This window comes from Setaria viridis, chromosome 9 (assembly GCF_005286985.2).
Source record: "Setaria viridis chromosome 9, Setaria_viridis_v4.0, whole genome shotgun sequence".
NCBI lineage: Eukaryota > Viridiplantae > Streptophyta > Magnoliopsida > Poales > Poaceae > Setaria > Setaria viridis.
This window is the reverse complement of record NC_048271.2, coordinates 46,783,716-46,805,622: the sequence shown is the minus strand read 5'-3', so window position 1 is coordinate 46,805,622 and position 21,907 is coordinate 46,783,716. Positions and strand designations below refer to the sequence as shown.

General features: G+C 48.2%; 5 protein-coding genes and 1 non-coding gene across 6 annotated transcripts; 4 read left to right on the top strand and 2 right to left on the bottom strand.

The window, feature by feature from the left end:
- Positions 1-717: 717 nt before the first annotated feature.
- Positions 718-3,797, bottom strand: LOC117839411 (ran-binding protein 1 homolog b). The gene is made up of 4 exons (XM_034719738.2): positions 3,473-3,797; positions 3,221-3,372; positions 2,997-3,122; positions 718-1,289 (listed from the first exon to the last, which is right to left on the bottom strand). Exons 1-4 carry the CDS (start codon positions 3,628-3,630, stop codon positions 1,096-1,098), a joined length of 630 nt encoding a protein of 209 aa, XP_034575629.1. The 5' UTR covers positions 3,631-3,797; the 3' UTR covers positions 718-1,095.
- Positions 3,798-4,966: 1,169 nt separating this feature from the next.
- On the top strand, positions 4,967-8,689 carry LOC117836050 (dnaJ protein ERDJ3A). The gene is made up of 7 exons (XM_034715409.2): positions 4,967-5,304; positions 5,760-5,815; positions 5,912-5,985; positions 6,404-6,945; positions 7,034-7,375; positions 7,716-8,072; positions 8,254-8,689. The coding sequence occupies exons 1-7, from the start codon at positions 5,209-5,211 to the stop codon at positions 8,533-8,535; spliced, it is 1,749 nt and encodes a 582-aa protein (XP_034571300.1). The 5' UTR covers positions 4,967-5,208; the 3' UTR covers positions 8,536-8,689.
- Positions 8,690-9,343: 654 nt separating this feature from the next.
- Positions 9,344-10,432, top strand: LOC117836051 (uncharacterized). Its single transcript, XM_034715410.2, has 2 exons — positions 9,344-9,498; positions 9,576-10,432. Exons 1-2 carry the CDS (start codon positions 9,394-9,396, stop codon positions 10,284-10,286), a joined length of 816 nt encoding a protein of 271 aa, XP_034571301.1. The 5' UTR covers positions 9,344-9,393; the 3' UTR covers positions 10,287-10,432.
- A 134-nt stretch (positions 10,433-10,566) lies between these two features.
- Positions 10,567-10,638, top strand: TRNAH-GUG (transfer RNA histidin (anticodon GUG)). Its single transcript has one exon. It is a non-coding gene; the product is annotated as a tRNA-His (tRNA).
- On the top strand, positions 10,573-14,573 carry LOC117836048 (transcription factor bHLH140). The gene is made up of 6 exons (XM_034715406.2): positions 10,573-10,940; positions 11,055-11,212; positions 11,688-12,643; positions 12,858-13,557; positions 13,662-13,832; positions 14,102-14,573. Exons 1-6 carry the CDS (start codon positions 10,883-10,885, stop codon positions 14,435-14,437), a joined length of 2,379 nt encoding a protein of 792 aa, XP_034571297.1. The 5' UTR covers positions 10,573-10,882; the 3' UTR covers positions 14,438-14,573.
- Positions 14,574-15,293: 720 nt separating this feature from the next.
- On the bottom strand, positions 15,294-18,219 carry LOC117836049 (pyruvate decarboxylase 2). The gene is made up of 6 exons (XM_034715408.2): positions 17,488-18,219; positions 17,214-17,377; positions 16,299-16,949; positions 16,093-16,210; positions 15,804-15,992; positions 15,294-15,691 (listed from the first exon to the last, which is right to left on the bottom strand). The coding sequence occupies exons 1-6, from the start codon at positions 18,025-18,027 to the stop codon at positions 15,521-15,523; spliced, it is 1,833 nt and encodes a 610-aa protein (XP_034571299.1). The 5' UTR covers positions 18,028-18,219; the 3' UTR covers positions 15,294-15,520.
- Positions 18,220-21,907: the final 3,688 nt, after the last annotated feature.

Genomic DNA, 21,907 nt, shown 5'->3' with positions numbered 1-21,907 from the left:
AGCGCAGAAGAAGTAAGCATCGGCATTCCCGTTGGCCCGTGCCATCCTTACCCCGTGACCCCGTCCTGAGAAGCGGGGCCGCCGGCAACCAGCGCTATCAATGAATGACTACCGGTATCACACACACATCCACACTGAACATGCGTACCCAAGCTGCAGCGCGCACCAATCTCATGGAGGGGATCGCACATCTGTGGTACAGCACACCAAACAACCAATCTCGCTTGTCCCTGGACAAGAGGGAGGCTTTCATGGCGGCTTTGCAGGTACCACGGCCGCGAGCGCGGGTACGCGCAGGGAACCACGCGTACATCACGTCCCGGCAACATGGAAGATACGCACGCCATGGATCTGGGAGATTTCAGCGAGCCGTTGGGGTTTTATGGCAAATCAGCAGGGGATCATGCGCTGCCCGCCATGGGGATTGTACGTTCCGGCAATGAGGACGGATACGCAACGCATCCCGTGGAGCGTCAGGATTTTATTGCAGATCATTGGGACATCATGCCCGGATTACCATGACAAATTGACAATATAATCCGCCGTATCCAGATAGCAGGCGAAGATTGTTTTATGGGTACGGCATATTGCAAGGGATCGTACAGAGTAATCACTCGTATCGCCAAACCGTCTATCAAGAAGAGCAAAAGGTGGCCAGCAGCACACGCCAAGACCAAAAAATGGAATCCAGATATAAAGATGCGTACACATAATGGATAAACAAAGTATAGCATCTCATATTATTGAGGACAACAAAAATGAAGTAGACAATCGGAGCGAAAAGATGACTTTGGACAACTCAAGCCGCGTCCATTCCCAAAGCAACTCCAAATAATTGTACAAACATGCTGACCCAGCCACTCCATCCCAGATAAACAGGAGACTTCAAGAACAGTCTATCAACCACGAATGCCAAGTAGATGACCGACACAACTAGATTCCACCCAACACAAACATTCATCCCGAAGAAAACACAAATGAAAATTTGTGAAGGGAAGATGAACCCTGACAACAAAATGAATGGAATGACACTCATTTGACACTTGTTTCAGTATACAAATGCCAAAAACGCATTGGAAGCGAATGCAGGTGCCTTCACTCTTTGACATCCTTCTTATCATCTGCTGCTGGAGATTCCTCTTTCTCCACAGTTTCCTCCTTCTTGGCCTCAGTCACCGTTAACTTCTCCACCAACTCAGCAGCAGAGGAGGCCTCCTCGCTGTCTTTTTCCTCGTTCTTTCCTTGCTGTTCAGCAATCTCTTCAACGGTATCTTTGAATTTCTTGCAGTCTGAAATAGAATGGCAGGAGTAAGTAGCAAGCCCACAAAGCCTGGTGTATAACGAGAAAAGAAGGATACTCAGGAACGAGTATGCCATGAAAAATTTGCAAGGCTAGGCCTAAAAATATCATTATGCCACAGCAATATCTCAGATAGAAGCAGCAACCAAACCAGCAAACACCTTGATTCAATTCATAAAGAGTTAAACCTCTCTAACAGACACAAAATTTACAAAACTGCGAAACAATCAATAATGCTAATGATCAGAAAGATATTCATACATATCAAACAAAAAATGCCCTACAATGCTAACATAAACTATTCATATATCATCTGACACATAGCAATGACTAAACCGCACCACCACTGGTCCTTTTAACATAGATCCAGTTAGATCTGGTACTTAAACTTTAAAAATATGGTACTTAAAACTGTCTCCTTCGATAGGAGGCAAGTAAACATAGCGGTGGTTTGCTACATGTTTTAATTTGTTATTTATTTCATCTCCACCTTAATTTCAGAATCATCAACGTAACCAATATGATCTATTCCGCTGTGGACTTCATTCATGTCTTAGTGTTGCTAGATGGTAATGATCTTGTCCTTTACTTTACAACTTGATGATATTGGATATATGTGGTTTGTCACTCTACCCATCTACAACCTGCCTTGGCATTGCATTGCATCTCATCATATGGCAGATAGAGTTATGTCGCCACTTGGCATTGCATTGCATTACATCTCATTGCACGGCATAGTTTATTGTACATGCATACTGGAACTCTGGTCCAGTAAACGTGAAGGCTGTGACAGCCTAGGTTAAGTATAATGACGAGGAACTGAATTGATTTATTCATTATAAGCATCTAACAATCAGGTTAAAACAATATCAGTTATCCATGATGCATGAGGCAATATGTGGGTAAGACATGAAAAAGAATCAGTTTCAGTATATTGGTCCATTGTGAATTATTCCGGGTGCATGCTGACACGGCACAGCAAATTGTCAGATCTCTGATGCATGGACCAATATGGGGACAATGCGAAAAATTAATTAGCAAAAAAGTAACAGCAAGGCAGCTGAGTGGAATGCAAAATTGTTGACAGTTATTGATGATGCATAATAACAATACAATGTCAAACGATGATCAAAGTTTAGCATCCTTGGACAGTTACCAACTTGGCACAGGCCAATATTACCAGTTAAGCTTTCCATGTTTTACATAAAAATGGAAAGTTTATGTACAAGTTCAGAGACCAAAGTGGTAGTTCACTACAAATTTAGGGAAGTTTGTGCCAGTAGGATAATGAAAACAGGTACAGCAATACCACATTGAGTGGAAACAAAAATAGCTTTTGCTTAGAGCACAAGTAATTCTTTTTTTCGAGGAACTAGCACAAGTAATGATGTCCTCCCACATTGAATAACACTTGAAATACAGAGGAGAGCCTGTGACCGTCCTAAAAGTAGCAAGATAGAATTACAGAAATCAATTCTGAGGATCCATGGATCCACAGGGCAGTAGTCGATCAACTCTTCTAATGAAAACTAAAGTACATAAACCAAACAGCAATCACCAGTCAAATTAATAGAAAATCCCCAATAATCAGAATTTTAAACTGTAACAGTGTAACCAGATAAATATGAACAGAAAGGGTGCTAAGCCTAAGATGCAAGGAGGGTTAAAGAGTTTAGATGTAGTTCTTAGTGCTTACTATCGACAGATCCGAAACGGATGGCGAACATCTCCTCCTTAAGCTCGCCATCAGCGAAGTCCAGGGCGTGCCACACGCAAGACTTGTCGCTCCCTGCGTGCTCCTGCATCTTGGTAGTCGCCACCACTGCGCACATAGGAACACGAAGCGAAACCCTAGGGTCACAGGCCCATCCACACAAATCGAAATCGCACAGAAAAAACAACAAAAAAACTGGGGGTTACCAAGGTGATTAGCGCAGATCTTGAGAGTCTTGGCCTGGCGCATGACAAGGCGGACCTTGGAGTTCTCCTTGTGCTTCAACAGCTTCACCGTGCCCGTTCCCCGCTCCTTCCACTGGTTCCCATCCTTGTCAAACCGGTACAGCTTTGCCTTCCTGCGCAACCGCACCGAGAGACAGATCAAAAACCTAGAAAAAACGGATCGGATCGAAGCGAAGCAAAATCAAAGCGTCAGATCAATCGCGGCGGATTCACATGTCAAGTAGGACGTCCTCATCCTCCTCGCCGGTGGTCACGGCGACCTCCTCCAGCTTCACGATGGGCGCGACCTGGGCGCCGGTGTCCTCGTCCTCGCCGGCCGCCGCGGCCTCCTCCTCCTCCTCGGCCGGACGGTGCTCCGCGGTGTCGGCCATAGCGTTCGGCGCGGTGGTGGCGGCGGCGGTAGCAGTAGGGCTCGGGGTCGCGGATGCTCCTGCTACCGGTTGCTGCTGTGCGTGGCGGCCGCGGCGGTGGGGAGGGGCGGCTATAAAGTTGAGACGTGGGTGGGGACGTGGGCGGCCGAAAGGGTTCGGCTTGGAAAAGCGATAGCCCAGTAGGGTTGCGTTGCGGGGGGAGAGATCTCTGCGACTCTGCGGGTGCGTGGGGAGGAACGGAGTAAAACCGTCGCTTGGATTTTTTTTTTTGCGAGTCAGGATTGAATTTGAACCTTTGTGGCGTCGATTTGCTGATCGACGGTTGAGATGTGTTATCGAATCCATGACGGGCCGTGGGAAACTGAAGCCCAGCCTAGCCCTTTCCCGGGCCGGTTCGGCAGGACCAATGGCTGACATTCGGCCTTGGTAGAGCTCAACTAAAATAATAGTAATTTCATTCTTGTACTTACATTTTTACAGTATTTTCTTATTTTGGCATGTATAGTTCCTCCCATGACAATACATCTTTATAGGTTTGTCCAAAATCAGACTTCTAGATTAGCATTATCTACAGAAATCTAGTGACTGCATGACACTATGCTAGATTCACCTTTTTTTTTTCTGTATGTCTTCCCATTTTATGAAAGCACATTTGCATGAAAGCCTATGACGGTATATGACCTATACACAATACACCGTGAGTCCATGGTGCTGTAGCAGTGTTAACCAGGGCTACAGTGCCTTTTCCAATTATCGTCCCTCATCATATTGACATACTCCACCCGTTACAGGTCGTTCTGGTTGATGCTACACACGACTCGACTCGAAACATAGTGGATAAAACATATATGAAGTATATAAATGTGCTTAAACATTTTCTTCAGAACTTATCCATTTAAATCTGATGATATATATTAAAAAACATTTTTTGGAGTTGCGAATGTTATTTTTCAAAAATGCCTGTTTGTTTTAGCTTACAATCATTGGGATTGTGTCTTGCACAAAGCTGGGAAAGTAGATTGTTAGACTGCAACAAATTTTCTTTTGAAAAGAGTAGACTGTAACAATTTAGCCCATGAAGTGTTACAATTTAATTGAAGATATTTTGCTTCAACTTACAAGTTTAATCAGCCTGTAAACTTGCAATACATAAAATATGCAAATTTTCAAACGGGTACACACAAGACGCAAGTTTGTCAACGTATCCGTCCATACCCGCCGTTGCCAGCTCGGCACACTCCAAATCATCCTACGTGGCACGTGGTTCGAACGAACTCCGCAACAGCCACGCAAACCGGCCTCAAAAGCTCGAATTCTATTGGTCGAGTTCGCTGGAAGTGCCTTCCAAGAGCCACGTGTACTTGGTCGCGAAACATCTCGACCCGAACTCCCGAAGGGACGCCTCCTCTCTAAAAACGGCGGGCCTTCCTCCATGGCCAATTCCTCCTCCGCTTCCCTCCAAATCCAGCCTGAATACGACTCAGAGATTCCCAAGACGAAACCAAGCCGAGCAAAATTGGGCGCAGGAACCTTGACCCAGCGAAGCAGAACCGAATCGAAGCCGCGCGGCACGCCGCGATGGGGATCCCCCTCCGGTCTCTCCTCGTCGTCTCGCTCCTCCTCAGTTCGGTCGCCTTGCACGTCGCGGCGGCCAAAACTATAGATCCCTACAAGGTGAGAAATATGCGTAATATTGGTGCGTATTTCGCTATTCCTTGGTTAATTGTAAACCCTATAGGCATTTTGTTCAACTGATTAAGCGGCGTGCGCATACAAAAGAGCATCACTGACAAACGAATTGACAATGCTAATTGTTCACCCGTGCGGTTCTAAATGGTGTGATACTAATACTGATGTTGATTTGTTCTCTAAGCGAGATTCTCTAGTAATTCAGAGGCGAGAGTTCAATAGTATATAGTGTAAAACTTAATTCTGTTTGATGGTTATTATGTTCATAATTTCATACCTGCCATGTGATAATTGTCAGACAGTAGTCACATTTCAAACCTGAAATATTACTTACATTTGATCCTTTACCCTATTGGAGGAAATTGGAATTGTTATATTTAAATGATATTAGTTTTGTCACTGTTTCTACATCATGTCCTCATGATAATTTTTGGTTTCAGGTTCTTGGAGTTGACAAGAAGGCCAGCCAAAGGGACATTCAGAAAGCCTTTCACAAGTATGTTGATGTTTCAACCTTTTAATTTCAGAAGACGATTCGATTTGGTTTCAGCCTATAGGATTAACAGTCTTGTCTCATTTCTGATGTCTACAGGCTTTCTCTAAAATATCACCCTGACAAGAATAAAGGCAAGGGTGCACAGGAAAAATTCGAAGAAATAAACAATGGTAAGAATCCGTACTTTGACTTTTCAATCCCTATTTAGCTTTAGAATTTGTAGACGCTAATGATGTATATCATAAGATCCTTAATTTGGCATTCCACCTCGCACGAACCATGGTACCTTTGGATGGAAGATCGTGGCCGTTCTGTCCATATGTGTCCAGAGTCCTTTTCATTTGATCTGGTTGCTTCTGTTTATGTTCCCATCATGAGGTGCATTTATAATGTTCCATGTTTAAGTTTTGTAACCATACATGCTCTATGTTTGACACATTCCGCTTCTGTTTACACTAAATTATCAGGCACTAAGGGTTCCTGTAACTGTTGTTTTATGAGCTGGTTTCATTTCATGATTGCTAGATGAAAATATCTGTCCCTTTTCTGTAATACTGAATTATCTGGTGCACTGGTGTACCTTTGCAGCATATGAGATTCTATCTGATGAAGAGAAGAGGAAAAACTATGACCTATATGGGGATGAGAAGGGCAACGCTGGATTCAGTGGTGGAAATTTTGGAAATCGTGAGGGTTATACATACTTCACTGGTGGTGGCCCCAAGACCAGCTATTTCCAATCTGGTGATGGATGGCAGACAATGGGTGGTCAGGGAAATACAAAATCATTTTCCTTTTCATTTGGTGGTAATCCTGGGGCCAGTGGTGGAAAGCCATTTGGTGGTGGTTTTGATTTTAGTGATGTTTTCTCTAACTTATTTGGTGGTGGATCAATGGGTGCTAGCCAGCATGGTGGATCAGCTGGTTCAACTAGAGCTAATACTGGAACTTCTGGTCAGCATTCTGGTGCTGTCAAGATTCAGGATGTCACTACACAAATTTTCAGTAAAGAAATATCTGATCAAGGAATTACTTGGCTTCTGTTATTTTATACCCCCCAGTCAAAAGGTCAATTTGTTCTAGAAAATGTTATGCAGGACGTGGTCCATTCACTGGATGGTGCTCTAAGGGTAAGATGAGATTAAAAAAAAAGAAATAATAGCGCTGCTCAACATACAGTAACAACATACTTATCTAATAGCCTTCTCTTTTGTGCAGGCTGGTAAGGTCAACTGCGATAATGAAAAATCTCTTTGCAAAAAGGCTGGTGTTTCGCTAGGGAAATCAGCCCGTCTATTCGTTTATTCGTATGCCACTACAGAAAAGGGGTCTTTGCATGAGTATTCTGGAGAACATGATGCTAAGAGCTTGAAGACATTTTGTCAAGAACACCTGCCAAGATTCTCCAAACGGGTAGATATTGGCCAATTCAGCTTCCCTCCAAATGTCCTCCCAAACCTTCCTCAAGTGCTCTTACTATCGAGTAAGAAGGACACACCAGCAATGTGGCGTGCTATCAGTGGGATGTTCCGCAATCGTTTAATTTTTTATGATGCTGAGGTAAGTAATTCAGTCCATTACTGTACTGTTCTATTTGCTTATCAAGTTTAGGAAATTCTGGTCATCAATAATTGCTCTGCTCTTTATGGGAATACTTGGCACACAGTGTACCATGAGATGTCAATCAGTATAGGGTGCAATTACTTCTAGGCAGCAATTGAATGGTTACTACATAAAAATATGGTATGGCAAATAATGCTACATGATTGACCTACAATTAGAGTAGTGTACATTTACCATGCGGGTGAACAATCAGGATTGGTAACAATATATGTTATTAGGACTCGACAAAGAACTTCAATGGAAATATGTAATGTGATAAACTGTGGTGCTTGTTTAGGTTCATGATGTTTCTCATCCGCTGCTCAAAAGTCTCGGCGTGAAGAATCTTCCAGCTGTAATTGGTCGAACCGTTAATGGGGAGGAGCATCTTCTGAAGGATGGCATTTCGGTGAAAGATCTCAGATCTGGTATCAGAGAATTGAAGACACTGCTAGAAAATTTTGAGAAGAAGAATAAGAAGCTAGCGTCGAATCAAGCTAATAAGAAACCTTCTAGTCAACGGGAAGAAAACAATGTTCCTCTCCTCACAGCTTCTAACTTTGAGGAAATCTGTGGAGAGAAGACTTCAGTATGCATCATCGGTGTTTTTGGATCAACCAAAGCCAAGGAACAGCTTGAAGCAGTCCTGTCTGAGGTGCATCTCCTCTCTTAAAAAGTTGCGTTTTAGTAGAAGCAGAAACACACATTTTCTTATTCTTCGCACAGCTACTCTTAATGCATAAAAATATCTGTTAACTTGTGATTCTGCTTTTCTTAGTTTTTGGTGTAACCATCGTTAACACAGACTATCTCTTTTCTTGTGATCCTGCATCCAGATATCTAAGAAGACTCTGATAAGGGGGCAGAACTACATTTCCGGAAGTGCACTCTCATATGCTTTGTTGGACAGGAACAAACAGTCCGTGTTCCTGTCATCGTTTGACAAGTCTGGATTCAAGTCATCTGACAAGCTTCTCATCGCCTACAAGCCTCGCCGGCGGAGGTTCGCCGTGTACAAAGATGAGGTGACACTGGAAGAAGCTGAGGGGTTCGTGGGCTCTGTTTTGAATGGAGACGTCCAGCTTTCGCCGACTCAACAAAAGCCAGTCCTTAGGTAGACAACCATTGCAATTCGAAGAGTTTTAGATCTAACGGTGTACGTGTTATTTTGAAGGCCTGTACATAGCTGAATGAAGAGAGTGAAATGTATAGCGTTTGTCGGACAATTTTGTCGTCCGGAAAACAAGAATTACTGACGTATCTCTCCCTCGACTCCCTGCCAATGTAGGTTCCGTTTACTTCACTTATTTTTAGCACCCGTCGAATGTTTAGATACTAATTAGGAGTATTAAACGTAGACTATTCGAGTATTAAACGTAGACTCGAGAGGTTTTCTAAATAGTCTACGTTTAATACTCCTAATTAGTAATGTAATGGGCTTTCTAAATAGTCTACGTTTAATACTCCTAATTAGTATCTAAACATTCGATGTGACACGTGCTAAAAATATGTCAGTGGAAGCAAACGCTCCCGTAATTGTGCGGATGTTATAGTGTCCTGTTGAGACGTGGAATGTACATCATATATACAGACGATCCTTGCTAGACTTGGGTTTCTCTATTTCTGTTCTCCTTTTTGCTTGGTTTCCAAAAAGTTGGAACACGTGGGTTGGCTAATACTGCAGACTATGACCTAAAAGGAGTACTTATTAACATATGTAATTAGTGCACTTTTTATTTTACTAAATCAATTTGATTCTATTTCGAAATTGGTGTCATTCCAGTTGAGATGGTTGTATTTTTCGAAGACAGGACTAGCCGACTAGCCGAACAGAACACTCACCCACTCTCCGGGCCTGCGGCAGTCAGTGATCGTGTTTGTTTCACGAATTCGGCCCAGCCCAAACGTATTGTCTGCGCTAAGCAATCGCCTCGCGGATCTGATTCGTGGACAGCCACAGCCTCACCCTCACACGAATGTTTATCTTCACTGGCCTTAGCACAAAATGCTGTGGCCGAGTGGAGGAGAGGAAGATGGCTGCCACCAGCCTCAGCTCCTCCCCGCCCAGGGTTACTGCAAAAGTAAGCTTCTTGTCTCTAGATCATAGTTTCATCTCGTTTATTCCTGCTTCTTGATGCAACTGCTCATGTGCGCACAGCTACCGGGAGTCCCCAGATCTTCGTCGTCCTACACCCAGCTCAGCTTCGGCTCGAGGCATCACTTCCAGAAGGCGGCGGCGGCTTCAGCCTTCCATAAGCTCCTGCTGCTGAGCTCCCCGGCGAGGAATAAGCATGCAAGAACCACCTGCCGAGCCACTGACAACGACCAAGCGGCGCCGGCCGCGGCGCAAGAAGCGGCCACCCCCTCTCCTGCTCCTCCCGTCCCCAGCGCCGAGAAGGCCCCAGTGACGCCCGGCAACGGCCAGCCGCAGCAGCCGGTCGCCAACGCCAACGGCAGCGCGCCGGGCGAGCCGCCGAAGCGCGTGCCGCTGACGGCGCGGGAGCGACTGCGCGCGGCGCGCGTGCTGGGCAAGTACGCGGAGCCGTCGGCGGCAAAGGGGGCGTCGTCGACGCCGTCGAAATCGGGCAAGCCGGAGTTTGGCAGCGGGGTGCTGGACGCGCTGCGCGAGGCGGACGCGAAGAAGGGCGGGGCAGGTGGCGGGCGGCGCGGGTCGCGGCTGCCCGAGGCGCCGGGCAACCTGTTCGACGACAGCAAGCGCGGGATGCCCAAGGAGGGGTGGACCTTCGAGCTGCCGTTCGGGGTGGACGTCTTCCTCGTCCTCGTGTCCTTCACGCTCATCACCACCATCATGTTCGGCACCGCATTCCTCGTCTGGAAGCTCGGCGCCATACACTTCAACGAGTACTAGCCTGTAGATTGTCTCTAGCTTTGGGGTGATTCTTGCAGACTTGCAGTGCTAGGTGAGAGAATTGCTTGGTTCTGTACTAGTATATTGATCGTCGGCCGTGGTTTGGCACAGATTTTTGAGAACATAGAAATGATGTGTTTGTACGATGTTGTAGTCTATACTTATCGACGAAACATGCTCTAGTATCGTCACTCTTTACAGGCGAGATAAATTCCGGATTCCGGTTAAGGTGAGGAGACAGAACCGACAATTAAAAGTGATTACAGTTACTTTCATCAAAGTGGCTGTAGTTTAGTGGTGAGAATTCCACGTTGTGGCCGTGGAGACCTGGGCTCGAATCCCAGCAGCCACACACAGTTTTATTTTATCTTTTTTGCTTTTATTAGTTATCTGCTCATTTTTTGTTTTCCAATTATAATTAATTATTCTGATTAGACTCTTGTCGTAAGCGACGCATCAGATTCGACCGTCGTGAGGCACGGACGGCTAGAACCCACCGGTTCCCGCGTCTCTTCCTCAGTTCCTCCCCTTCGTCGCCTCTCCGCGCTCCGCCATCGCCATAGCCGCGGCAGATCAGGATTCCTCCATTTTTCCAGATGAATCCCGACGCGGGCGGCTCCAGTTCCGCTTCGCCACCTCCGTCCTCAAGCCTAGGTGCGCTCCCAAACCATGGTTTTTACGAATTTGCCGTTTTGTTCCTCAAATTGGACAGCCCCCGCCGTCGCTGCTAAAACCCTAGCGCGTCCTGTCTCGAACTGTTTGCTGCAGGCGCGGGCACAGAGGCAAAGGAGGAGGAGGAGGAGGAGCGCGGCGGCAAGCTGCTGCTGGTGGTGCTTATGGGCCCACCGGGAAGCGGCAAGTCCACTTTCGCCGAGGCCGTCGTTGGCGGCTCCAACGCCGGCCGCTGGTGGGTTCGCGTATGCCAGGTGGGCCCCCACACGGTTCTCCGCCTCAATGCGTGCAAATTTGCTGAGCGGTGCTAGCGTTTCCCTTATCCTTTGCGAATGTGATGTTTCAAGACAAGGTGCTACTAATTGCAAAACTGTACTTGTTAAAAGTTGAGTGCTACTAACTGCAAAACGATACCTGTCTATCTGAAGTTAAAATTCGGTCGAAAAATTCATCTTCTGAACTCCATCAATAGCTCTTATAATCTGGAAACTGCATTGTTTGCTTCACTGTATGGTGTATAGTGGATCAATACTGTCAAGTACCAATTTAGTTTATTATTATCAGCATGACATCACATAGGGAAGCAGAGAATCTCAAAACACTGATGTATTATTTTCCAAGCACTTCCTGGGCAATTTAACTCATGGCGTTTCATGATGGATGTTTGTTAACCAGCACAATAGTTTGACAGTCTGACAGAATTCTCTTTGGGCACTTATCATGATCCAGGATACGATCGGAAATGGCAAAGCTGGGACTAAAATACAGTGTTTGAAGGCTGCAGCGGATGCTTTGAAGGACGGCAAGAGCGTTCTCATTGACCGCTGCAACTTGGAACGCGAGCAGCGTGCTGATTTTGTGAAGCTGGGTGGCACATTGCATGCGGATGTGCATGCCGTAGCCCTGGATCTACCTGCAAAGGTCTGTATCTCACGTGCAGTGAACCGAAAGGGCCATGACGGAAATCTCCAGGGTGGAAAGGCTGCCCTTGTTGTGAACCGCATGCTGCAGAAGAAGGAGACACCCTTGCTAACAGAAGGTTTCAGTCGGATCATGTCCTGTAATGATGACGGTGATATTAAAAAAGCAGTTGATTTGTATAGTGCTTTAGGGCCTTCAGATAGTCTCCCATCAGGAGTTTTTGGTCAGAAAAGCAAAGGACCCGTACAAGTTGGTATAATGAAGTTTCTAAAGAAGGGTGATACTTCCAGTGTTGAGAAATCTAGCGGATCCAAGCTTACATTGAGTGAAAGCAAGCCAGAGCAGCAAAACCCTTTGCCAAAACATGAAAAGGTTGAAGCCGATATTACCTGCCCAATGGAAGTGGGGAAGGGGTCGAATGACAAGAAGGAAAGTGGAGAGCATGCTAAAGAAAGTGATTCTGATGATGTTGGTTCCCGCACTCTGGCATTCCCTTCTATTTCTACTGCTGACTTCCAGTTTGATCTTGACAGAGCATCTGACATTATAGTAGACACAGCTGCTGATTTCTTGCAGAAATTTGATAGTATTAGACTAGTTCTTGTAGACCTGAGCGAGAAATCAAGAATATTGTCATTGGTGAAAGAGAAGGCTTCTAAGAAGAGCATTGACTGCAGCAGGTTTTTCACATTCGTGGGAGATATCACTCAGTTGCGTACGAGAGGAGGTCTTCAGTGCAGTGTGATTGCTAATGCTGCCAACTGGTAATATAATTTTGGTCACATAACATTTTGTGCTCCTATGTATTTTCTTAAATGCACATTTTTTAGAAGAGAGGCTTATGTCTAGATATATTCTTCTGTTGAATTATATGCTATTCTGTTTTTGATTGAACCAAACTGGCCTGTTTGCTTTTGAAGAAGTTAGGGCCCTTCTTGCTATGGACAAGGTGGTAATATCTGTGCCCTTATCATGCAGGAGGTTAAAACCTGGAGGTGGAGGGGTTAACGCAGCAATATTCAGTGCTGCTGGAGAATCTTTACAGCATGCAACCAGAAAATGTGCAGATGCACTGAGGCCAGGGACCTCTGTTGTTGTTCCACTTCCATCAATTTCTCCTCTGCATCAAAGGGAAGGTGTGACCCATGTCATACATGTGCTTGGGCCAAATATGAACCCAATGCGACCAGATTATATGAAGAATGACTATACTAAAGGGTCTAAGATTCTTCATGAAGCATACAATTCACTTTTTGAGAATTTTGCATCCATTGTCCAGAGCCACATGGGAAAGCAGAACGGCAGGTTGGGGGCAGAAATGTCAGCATCCGGAGGGACATCACCTAATGACACGAAAATGAAGCGTGAGGACAGCCATGGATCTGAAAGGATGAAAAAACATAAGTTGCTTCCACCTACCATGACAACAAAGAAACAGCATGAGTGTACAAAGGCTAACACGCCAAATTGCCATGATAATTCCATGACTTCATCTGCTGCTCCAAACCAATCTAGAGAGGGAGATAACAAAAAGAGTGGTGTGCTCGCCAATAAGACTTGGGGATCCTGGGCCCAGGCTCTTTATGAACTTGCCATGCACCCGGAGAAATATAAGAACACTGATTCTATCCTGGAGACATCTGACGAATTTGTTGTTCTCAAAGATCTCTATCCAAAGGTTTATTATCAATTTTTCTACTTATATACCATTTTTTGTTTTTTGTTTCTTTGTTATTTTCAGTGATCTGATTGAACTCTTAGCTTCTCTCTTTATATATGCAGGCCAAAAGGCATGTTTTGGTGATATCTAGGACAGATGGTCTTGATTCTCTTGCAGATATCACAAAAGAACACTTGCCTTTGCTGAGGAGGATGCATTCAGCTGGGGTCAAGTGGGCACAGAAGTTCCTAGAGGAAGATGCGTCATTGGTATTCAGGCTTGGATACCACTCGGTATGGTCCTAAAACTTTTCTTGAGAGGTAGAGGGTTTTTGGTCCGAGGAAACCCTCATCTTTGATGGACTGGTCCATCATGGCATCATCCCAAAATTTTGGTGTGATAATATGATTCCCAATTTCTGTAAACATTTTCTTATGAGGGATGGTTTAATGATCTATTCGGCTGTTCGAACCCAATACATGGGTGGGACGGATCATCCATCTGTCGTTCTTCAAACCAAACACACTACTGAGCAAGCCTAGATGTCGTCTTCTTTTTACAGGTTCCATCTATGCGGCAACTGCATCTTCACATCATTAGCCAGGATTTCAACTCCACGAGCTTGAAAAACAAGAAGCACTGGAACTCCTTTACCACGCAGTTTTTTCGTGATTCTGTTGATGTCATCGAGGAGATTGAGCAACATGGATCACCAACCACCACCAGTGATGAAAAGGTACTGGCAATGGAACTTCGGTGCCACAGGTGCAGGAGCGCGCACCCAAACATCCCAAAGCTGAAATCCCACATCGAGAGCTGTAAATCTTCCTTCCCTTCGCATCTTCAGCAGAAAAACAGGTTGATATCGTCGACCACGATGCATGTGGATTGCACGTAGAAGTTAGAACTTGCTATGGCTTTGCGAGCACATTTTGCAGGTCGTGCTTGGACAAGGATTCGGTTGATCGAGTTTTATTTTTGTTTTATGCCAACTTCGCATAATCTTATATTATCTGAACTCCGGTTTTGCAAAACTGCTACTGGTTGTAGCATGTCCGCCATCCGGTCCTGACGTGACAATGCACTTCATCCTGGAGCATTCTCCTTCAAGTTTCACTTCTTTCAGTTTGGATTGGATCTCTTTAGCGTTACATGCATCATCCGGCTCAAGACAAAATTATAATTTGTCAAAGTGTTCCATCCATCCAGCAAAAGTTTGGTCAATAGGTCACTTGTTACTATTGAAAGTAACCCTTCTCTTTGTTCTTTCCACCAAACCCATCATAGATCTTAGATAATCGAGATCAAGGATATGATTAGGCGGCGCCCGGCGAAAGCAACAGAGCACATCGAAACCACATACAGGTAGCTCCAGGGATCGCACGGGAAAGCGTGCGCATGATGGCAACTTGCCGAGAAAGTTGAAGTAGATCTTCTCTCTCTTAGCCCCTGATAGGATAGATTAAATCATCCGCACCGGGGGGCGCACCTCTGATGATGCGCCCCACATTCCATTATGTCAGGGCATCTATGCAAGGTTCAGTGCACATCGGTTCTTGCACCTCATCCCCTTCTATGTTCCTCGACCAGCCAAGAGCTAAAAGCTGCACAAGGGACACGCCAAGGACCACGTAACTCGTTTACATATGCGTATCACAAGATTCACTCCCTGCTCGGCAATGTTCCTCTGATCACTGAAATCACACTGGTAGCACAGATAGAGATATAGAGTCCGTGTCACATCACACAACACATACGGCAATCGCGAACCTTCTCTGCGGCATTAACAAGGGAGAACACAGGGGATTTGTCACAAATAGATACAGGACCACTGGAACACAAGAACAAAGAGAACCGGGCATTAACAAGGAGAAAACATAACAGAAAGGGCAAAGCGTCCACGTTATTCGATTGAGCCCCATCGTTCCACTACCACTACCGAGAATCCGAGGCTTGGATTTGAGCTTGCAAGACTGCTGTTCTACTGAGGATTCGGTGGCCTGGAGTTGGCTGCAGAGACCCTGGAGCCCCACTCCAGCAGCTCTTTGCTGGTGTCGTCCTTGTGCGCGATCACCTCGATGAAGCACAGGCAGTCCTTCTTCTCCCCCAGCGCCGTCTCGATCGCCGCCGTCAACTCCTCCTCACACTTCACCTGCACAAGTCATCATTACATCAATCAGCAAGAATTCTTCAGCCGTAACAGCACGCGGCACCTGCTGGTTCAGCTTGTTCTGGTAAGCGTTAAACTATGGCAAATAGTTTACCTTGGAGGTCCAGCACTTGCCCTCTCCATTGTGGATGGCATCCACAAGGCCGGTGTAGTTCCAGTTCTTGATGACGTTGTAAGGTCCGTCGTGGATCTCCACCTCGATGGTGTACCCGCCATTGTTGATCAGGAAGATTATGCTGTTCTGCTTGCACCGCAGCATAGTTGACACATCCTGTGCTGTGACCTGCAGAAGGTTTGCCCCAGGATCACATTAGAATCTACTAGCTATCATCCATCAAACTGAAGCAGAGCAAAATATATGTAATCAGGCAATGAAACTTCACCTGGAAACTCCCATCACCAATGCAGGCAATCACACGCTTGTCATTCGCCCCCTGAGCGTAACCAAGCAATGCACCGACTGACCATCCGATTGAACCATACTGCATTTGGAATTCATACCTGCAGCATGCAAGCAACCATCGTCAGAACAAGGAAAACAACAAAAATTAGGACACATAACAGAACAGTGTGCCGTCACAATGCTCACCCACAGCCCTCGGGCAGCTTGAGCTTCTGGCAGTTGAACCAGGAGTCACCAGTCTCAGCGATCACGGCACTGTCACCTGTCAGCATCTTCTGAACGTGCTTGAAGAGTACATTGACACGCAGTGGCTCATTCGGCTCACTTTCCAGTGGCTGGCCCTCAGGCACAAAGATCCTCTTATAGTTCTCATAGGCAGTGGTGTTCTTCTTAACCCTCTTAGCCAATCCAGACAAGAACTCCTTCATCATGACACATCCAAATGCCGGCCCATTCCCAACTATCACACGTTCAGGTTGGACGATGATGGCCTTGTCCTTCTTCAGGAGGAAAGAGTAGCCAACAGAGCTGTAGTCATTGAAAATGGGTCCAGCAAAGAGGTAGGCATCTGCGGACTCAACAATCTCAGCACAAAAGGCAGTGCTAACTGCGCCCCAGTAGGTGCCGATGAAGTGGGGGTGAGTCTCTGGCACAAGACCCTTGGCCGATGGCATCACTGCATAGGCATAGCCGCTGGCATCTACCAGATCAACAAATGCCTTTCCTGCCTTCGCCACACGCAGTTTGGGGCCACCAACAAGCACCGGCTTCACCGCCTTGTTCAGGAATTCAACGGTAGCCTCTACTGCAGCCTCTAGCCCCATCTTGTTGCTCATTCTGCAACATTACAGACACAGTTAATAACAGGATTTCAGATAGTATCTTGTTGCACACAGTAGCAGACTTTTAGTGCCATATTACAGTTCACAGACAAAAGTCATCTGATGACTAGAAAATAAACCAAGCTTTCGCACTGGGTACGCCCTTTTTTTATCACATCATATGATTGTTCATCTAGTCCGAGATTTCATCAGATGACTTGACTTCATATAAAATTAGTCTATGTATCTCAGAATCAAGAGACTAAACAACAAATGTTACCTGGGGGAGAGGAAGAAGGGCACGGGGTCGCGGCTAAAGGTGGGGTGAGGTAGCCCGGGGAGGTTGCAGCTGATGCTGAGGTACACCGGCTTGCTCTCCCTCAGCGCCGTGGCGATGGCCGAGTCGATCTGCTCGTGCGCATCGTCCAGATTGGTCACCACCGCCTGAATCCACGAACAAGCAAACAAAGCCATTAACCGACCAGATGATGAAACAGACACTCTAAACCCACCCAAAATCACAAGGAGCAGAGGGGGAACACGCGCGGACGCACCTGGTGGCAGGTGACGGTCTGGAAGCAGCGGAGCTCCTGCGAGAAGTCGGGGAGGCCGATGGTGTGGTGGAGGATGCGGTTGGTCCCGTAGTCGTTGGAGTTGGGCCCGCCGGCGATGCAGATGACGGGGAGGTTCTCGCTGTAGGCGCCCGCGATGGCGTTGAGCACGCTGAGGCCCCCGACGGTGAAGGTGACGGCGCACGCCCCCACGCCGCGCGCGCGGGCGTACCCGTCGGCGGCGTACCCGGCGTTGAGCTCGTTGCAGCAGCCGACGAGGCGGAGCCCGGGCTCGGCGATCAGGTGGTCGAGCAGCGTGAGGTTGAAGTCCCCGGGGACGGCGAATACGTCGCTGACGCCGACCTGGACGAGGCGGCGCGCGAGGTGGCGCCCCAGTGACGCCTCCCCCGCCGGCAGGGTCGCCGCGGGCTGCGCCGGCGTGGACGCCATCGGGCACCCGGGAGCCGACGCCGGGCAGCCCACCACCGTGCCGTTCCCCGCCCCCAACGCCGGCCCGTCCACGGATCCGATGTGGGTGTCCATGGATGGATGGATCGATCGATCAAGCGCCAATGGGGAGGGAGAGGAGGATCAAGGTGGGTGGGGGGGCGAGTGGAATTGCAGCGGAGCAGAGGGAGTGGAGGGGCGAGATTATAATACGGTTTCCTGGGGGTTATCTGAGGTTTTTGGCTTTGACGTGTGTCGGGTCAGGTTCGGTGGGTGGGTTTCCGGAGGAGACACCACCTGTCCTTTTATACCGAGGTGGAGCGGCGGGGGCGTCCGCGGGATTCTTGTGTGATCACGGGCGCGGGGGGGTGGGGGTGGGGGGGGGGGGGGGGGGGGGGGGGGGGGGGGGGCGCTCCGGCAAAACCTGTGTCATCTTTTCTTCGGGGAAGGGAAAACCATGGGCCGCGCGGCCGCGGCGAGGGAGGCGTCGGCGAGCCCACCGCACTAGCCCCCCGTGAGATGTGTCCCCACGCGTCAGTATCAGGAAGGACGGGCGAGTTTTAGCCGCCTGGTGGGTTTCGGTTGGGCTCGCGGGCGTAAACGGGGAAAGGCGCGTGTGCGGTGGCGGTTTTGGCTTGGAGCGCACGTCGCGGTTTCGGGTGTTCGTTTGCTGCGCAAGGCGGACTGGACTCGCTCGAAATCGGCCGCCGCCGCCGGTTGCACGCACAGTCGCGCCGCACCGCCCTGCTGATCTCTTCAGAAATCTGTAACAGTAGCTAGGATTTTTGCTTGCGCGCCTGGCACGTCTCATCACGATCCAGCTACGCCTTATCTCTGAATCGCCACACCCTATCTCTTACCCAAAAACGCGACCCCATCAGCGGTAGCGCCGTGCCAGGAACGACGCCCATGATGAGTTCACCGATGGAACGCGCGCCACTACGCTGTGCCTGGCCTAGCGTTTGGCGACTCGATGGGAAGTTTGGAACGCGGCCGGCCACGAACCCGCTGCAGGGAAAGCGGCGGCAGCAGCAGCGATCGCGAAACAACGTCGCGGTATGCAACCCAAAGCCTCCCGCCGGTTTCGGTTGGATTGCATTGGCTGGATCTGGACCGGCACTAGTCCGGCACAAAGCGCCGCCTGCTGCCTCAAGCAATCGTTTTTCCAAGAGAGAAGAAGGGTGGGTCACAGCTAGCAGTCCGCAAGAAAACGACTCACTGACGTAGCTGGCGTCGTCACGATCCACACGTGCGCTGATAGCTCCCTTCTACTTTGCGAGTGATTACAGAGCAAATATATACTCTTAACTCCTACAAGCAAATAATCTTATGCCGTCCGTGGCGGACCCAGCGGTCGAACGGAGTCTGGACGACAATTCTCTTCCCGTCTCCCATCCATCAGAACAGCAAAAAAGGTTGCTAACTGTGGACAACAACAGCTTAGTTTCTTTGCAGCTGCAGCGTCGGAGCCAGGGCATGTGCGGATGTGCTTAGGGTGTCCGGGCCTTGGGTCCGCCCCTGTATGCCATATTAGAAGAAAAAAAAAGAATGAAAAGTCCATGCTAACTATTGCTCCTTGATTACGTACTCCTCCCTCCGTTCCACATTGTAGATCATTCTAACTTTCTTGGAGAGTTATTTGACCAAAATTATAGAGAGGATTAAGAAGATTTATAGCACCGAATAGATATACTATGAAAATATATTTAGTGAAGAATCTAATGGTGCTTATTTAGTATCATAAATGTTCGTAGTTTATTGTATAAATTTAGTCAAACTTGAGATGATTTGACCCTCCAAAAAAGTTGGAATGACTTACAGTTTGGAACGGAGGGAGTAGCCAGCTGTAATAATCCAGCTGTAATAATAATACTGAGATCCGAAATCCGGTGCTCTGTTTCGCCACGTATGAGCTGAGCATAAAGCTTTATGGTAGAAAACGATTACATTGGTCAAGTGGGTCAAGTTCCAGTCGTAGACAAATAAACAAACGATCATCTGCCACCGGAGAAGAGTACGCAGCAGTTTTCAGAGCGAGAGCGAAGCCGTAGCGAAGGTTTCCAACGCCGCACCGCCGCCGCCAGCATGCATGTACGCAGCACCGGAGCTGGACCCTGCGCGCGGCCAACTCGTGCACGTTGCCCTCTCGCAGCTCGCGTAGCCGATGAGTCAATGCAGAAGTCAAACCCAGGGGGCTGTTCCCGCCACACACACACAAAAAAAAAAACAGGGGGCTGGGCGGCGCTCGTCAGACGTAAACCAGGCGACCATAGATTGTTCTTGCCAGCTCGGATCTAGATCGGTGGCGGGTGGAACCGGGGAAGTCTGCGACACAGTTTGCATCAGGCCGGCAGCCAGCCGTTGCACAAACTGTGATACTGACACGGAATCAGTATCCTAGGACTTTCGGACTCCATCATGCTTCAGAACTCTTGGGATTCACCCACCAGCATAGTCCCTGCATGAGAGCCTACAAGAGGAGACACGGACCTGGCATTCTGGCGAATCAATTTCTGATGTGCACTTTCAGTGCAGTGAGAATTCCCTCCAAAGAGACGTCAGGTACCTTTTCATCTCATTGTCGAACCCCTCCAGTCAATTTCTTCAGGTACCTGATTATCAGATGACGATGCTGGGGACTGCGACAGACCGGGGCTCCTCCTATAGAAGATGGTTAAGTGGGTGCACCCACATCACAAAAATCACCTTCACTCTACCAACTTCAGAAAATCATGGACCTTATATACGTGTTTTGGTTGATTGCAGTGTTCCAGTTCCAAAAACATAGGAACTTGTTATGAATAGTCTATTTTACCCCCTGTGAATGGGTCCAGGTGTCATTGTCTTCTCTTTTCTCCTCACCTCTTCCTCTCTCCTCTCTTTTCCCTTCCGCACCATGAGCAGCCACGGCGAGGGCGTCGTCGAAGAGCTGCTCAACATCGTCCTCGAAATCATGACGCTGCTCGTACAAGTATCCGAAAGCATGCCGGCATCCCAAGTTCCAATTTCCTCTCGTCAACGCACCAATGTCCAACTCTTTCCTCGATCTGTTCATCTCAGTAAGCAAGAAATTTACCAACCCCTTCAAATCAAATCCACTGAAGCATGTCCCCCATGCCACTCCTCTCCCCTGATGCCACTCCTCTCCCCTGAATCCGTCCAGCACAAGCACGTAGCTCTCCCTCAGCTTCAATCGTCAAGCAACCAGCTGCTACTCTAATTTCACCAACTAGCGTTGTTGCATCTCACCCAATCGCACATACAACAGCAGCTCGCCGCCCGCCGTTGGGCCGAGCTCCGGAGGACGGACGAGCGAGGGAGCAGACTGGCTGCGCTCTACTCGACCTCGTGAAGCTCCTGGCGGTGCTGGTTAGCTCCAGCGGCGACCTTGGGCAGTGAATCGGCACAACAAGGCCGGCGACGGCGCACGGGTGGCAGCGATTCGGAAGCAACCCGTCGGCGTCGCCTGGTGGATGATGCTCAGCTCGGCATCTCGAAGGTGCGGTAGCGGTCGGCTTCATTCGGTGGAGTGTCCAGGCTGCCGGCAATGGTGCAGCCTAGACCCGCGGGGCGGCCATGGTGCGCGAGGGGCGCTGCTGCACGCGCCGAGGCTTGAGCTCGCCACCGTCGGGTGGAGCTTGCCTCGCGGAGGTTCAATCCAGGAGCCATCCATCCATTTACCCCGGAGATTGGGCCGACGGCGCCCAATTTAGGCAGCGGTGGTGGTCTAGCGACAGGAAGAGAAGGGGGCGACGGGATGGGGGGCCGAACGGGAGTTTTTATTTTCGTGAATCGAAACGGTATGTGCGTAATGGGTGGCAACGGTGGGTAAATACCCACTAACTCCACCAGGAGGTCTGAAAAGGGGGTTTTGGAGCACCTCTTGAGATACTCCACAAAAAATGTGGATCTGATCCCCTGCTCCACCTTTTTTCTTAGAGCCGGAATTAGTGGAGCTAGACACGTTTGGCTGCAA

Bases quoted from the DNA above. Each gene is read 5' to 3' on its own strand.
- LOC117839411 (XM_034719738.2), bottom strand. From the start codon at position 3,630: ATGGCCGACACCGCGGAGCACCGTCCGGCCGAGGAGGAGGAGGAGGCC. The intron at 3,373-3,472 runs GTGAATCCGCCG...GCGGTTGCGCAG, and splicing joins GAGGACGTCCTACTTGACAT to GAAGGCAAAGCTGTACCGGT. The intron at 3,123-3,220 runs GTAACCCCCAGT...CTATGTGCGCAG, and splicing joins GATCTGCGCTAATCACCTTG to TGGTGGCGACTACCAAGATG.
- LOC117836050 (XM_034715409.2), top strand. From the start codon at position 5,209: ATGGGGATCCCCCTCCGGTCTCTCCTCGTCGTCTCGCTCCTCCTCAGT. The intron at 5,816-5,911 runs GTATGTTGATGT...TGATGTCTACAG, and splicing joins ATTCAGAAAGCCTTTCACAA to GCTTTCTCTAAAATATCACC. The intron at 6,946-7,033 runs GTAAGATGAGAT...TCTTTTGTGCAG, and splicing joins CACTGGATGGTGCTCTAAGG to GCTGGTAAGGTCAACTGCGA.
- LOC117836051 (XM_034715410.2), top strand. From the start codon at position 9,394: ATGTTTATCTTCACTGGCCTTAGCACAAAATGCTGTGGCCGAGTGGAG. The intron at 9,499-9,575 runs GTAAGCTTCTTG...ATGTGCGCACAG, and splicing joins CGCCCAGGGTTACTGCAAAA to CTACCGGGAGTCCCCAGATC.
- LOC117836048 (XM_034715406.2), top strand. From the start codon at position 10,883: ATGAATCCCGACGCGGGCGGCTCCAGTTCCGCTTCGCCACCTCCGTCC. The intron at 13,558-13,661 runs GTTTATTATCAA...TTATATATGCAG, and splicing joins TCAAAGATCTCTATCCAAAG to GCCAAAAGGCATGTTTTGGT. The intron at 13,833-14,101 runs GTATGGTCCTAA...TTCTTTTTACAG, and splicing joins TCAGGCTTGGATACCACTCG to GTTCCATCTATGCGGCAACT.
- LOC117836049 (XM_034715408.2), bottom strand. From the start codon at position 18,027: ATGGACACCCACATCGGATCCGTGGACGGGCCGGCGTTGGGGGCGGGG. The intron at 16,950-17,213 runs GTAACATTTGTT...GTAATGTTGCAG, and splicing joins CCCTTCTTCCTCTCCCCCAG to AATGAGCAACAAGATGGGGC. The intron at 15,692-15,803 runs GTAAACTATTTG...TGACTTGTGCAG, and splicing joins GCAAGTGCTGGACCTCCAAG to GTGAAGTGTGAGGAGGAGTT.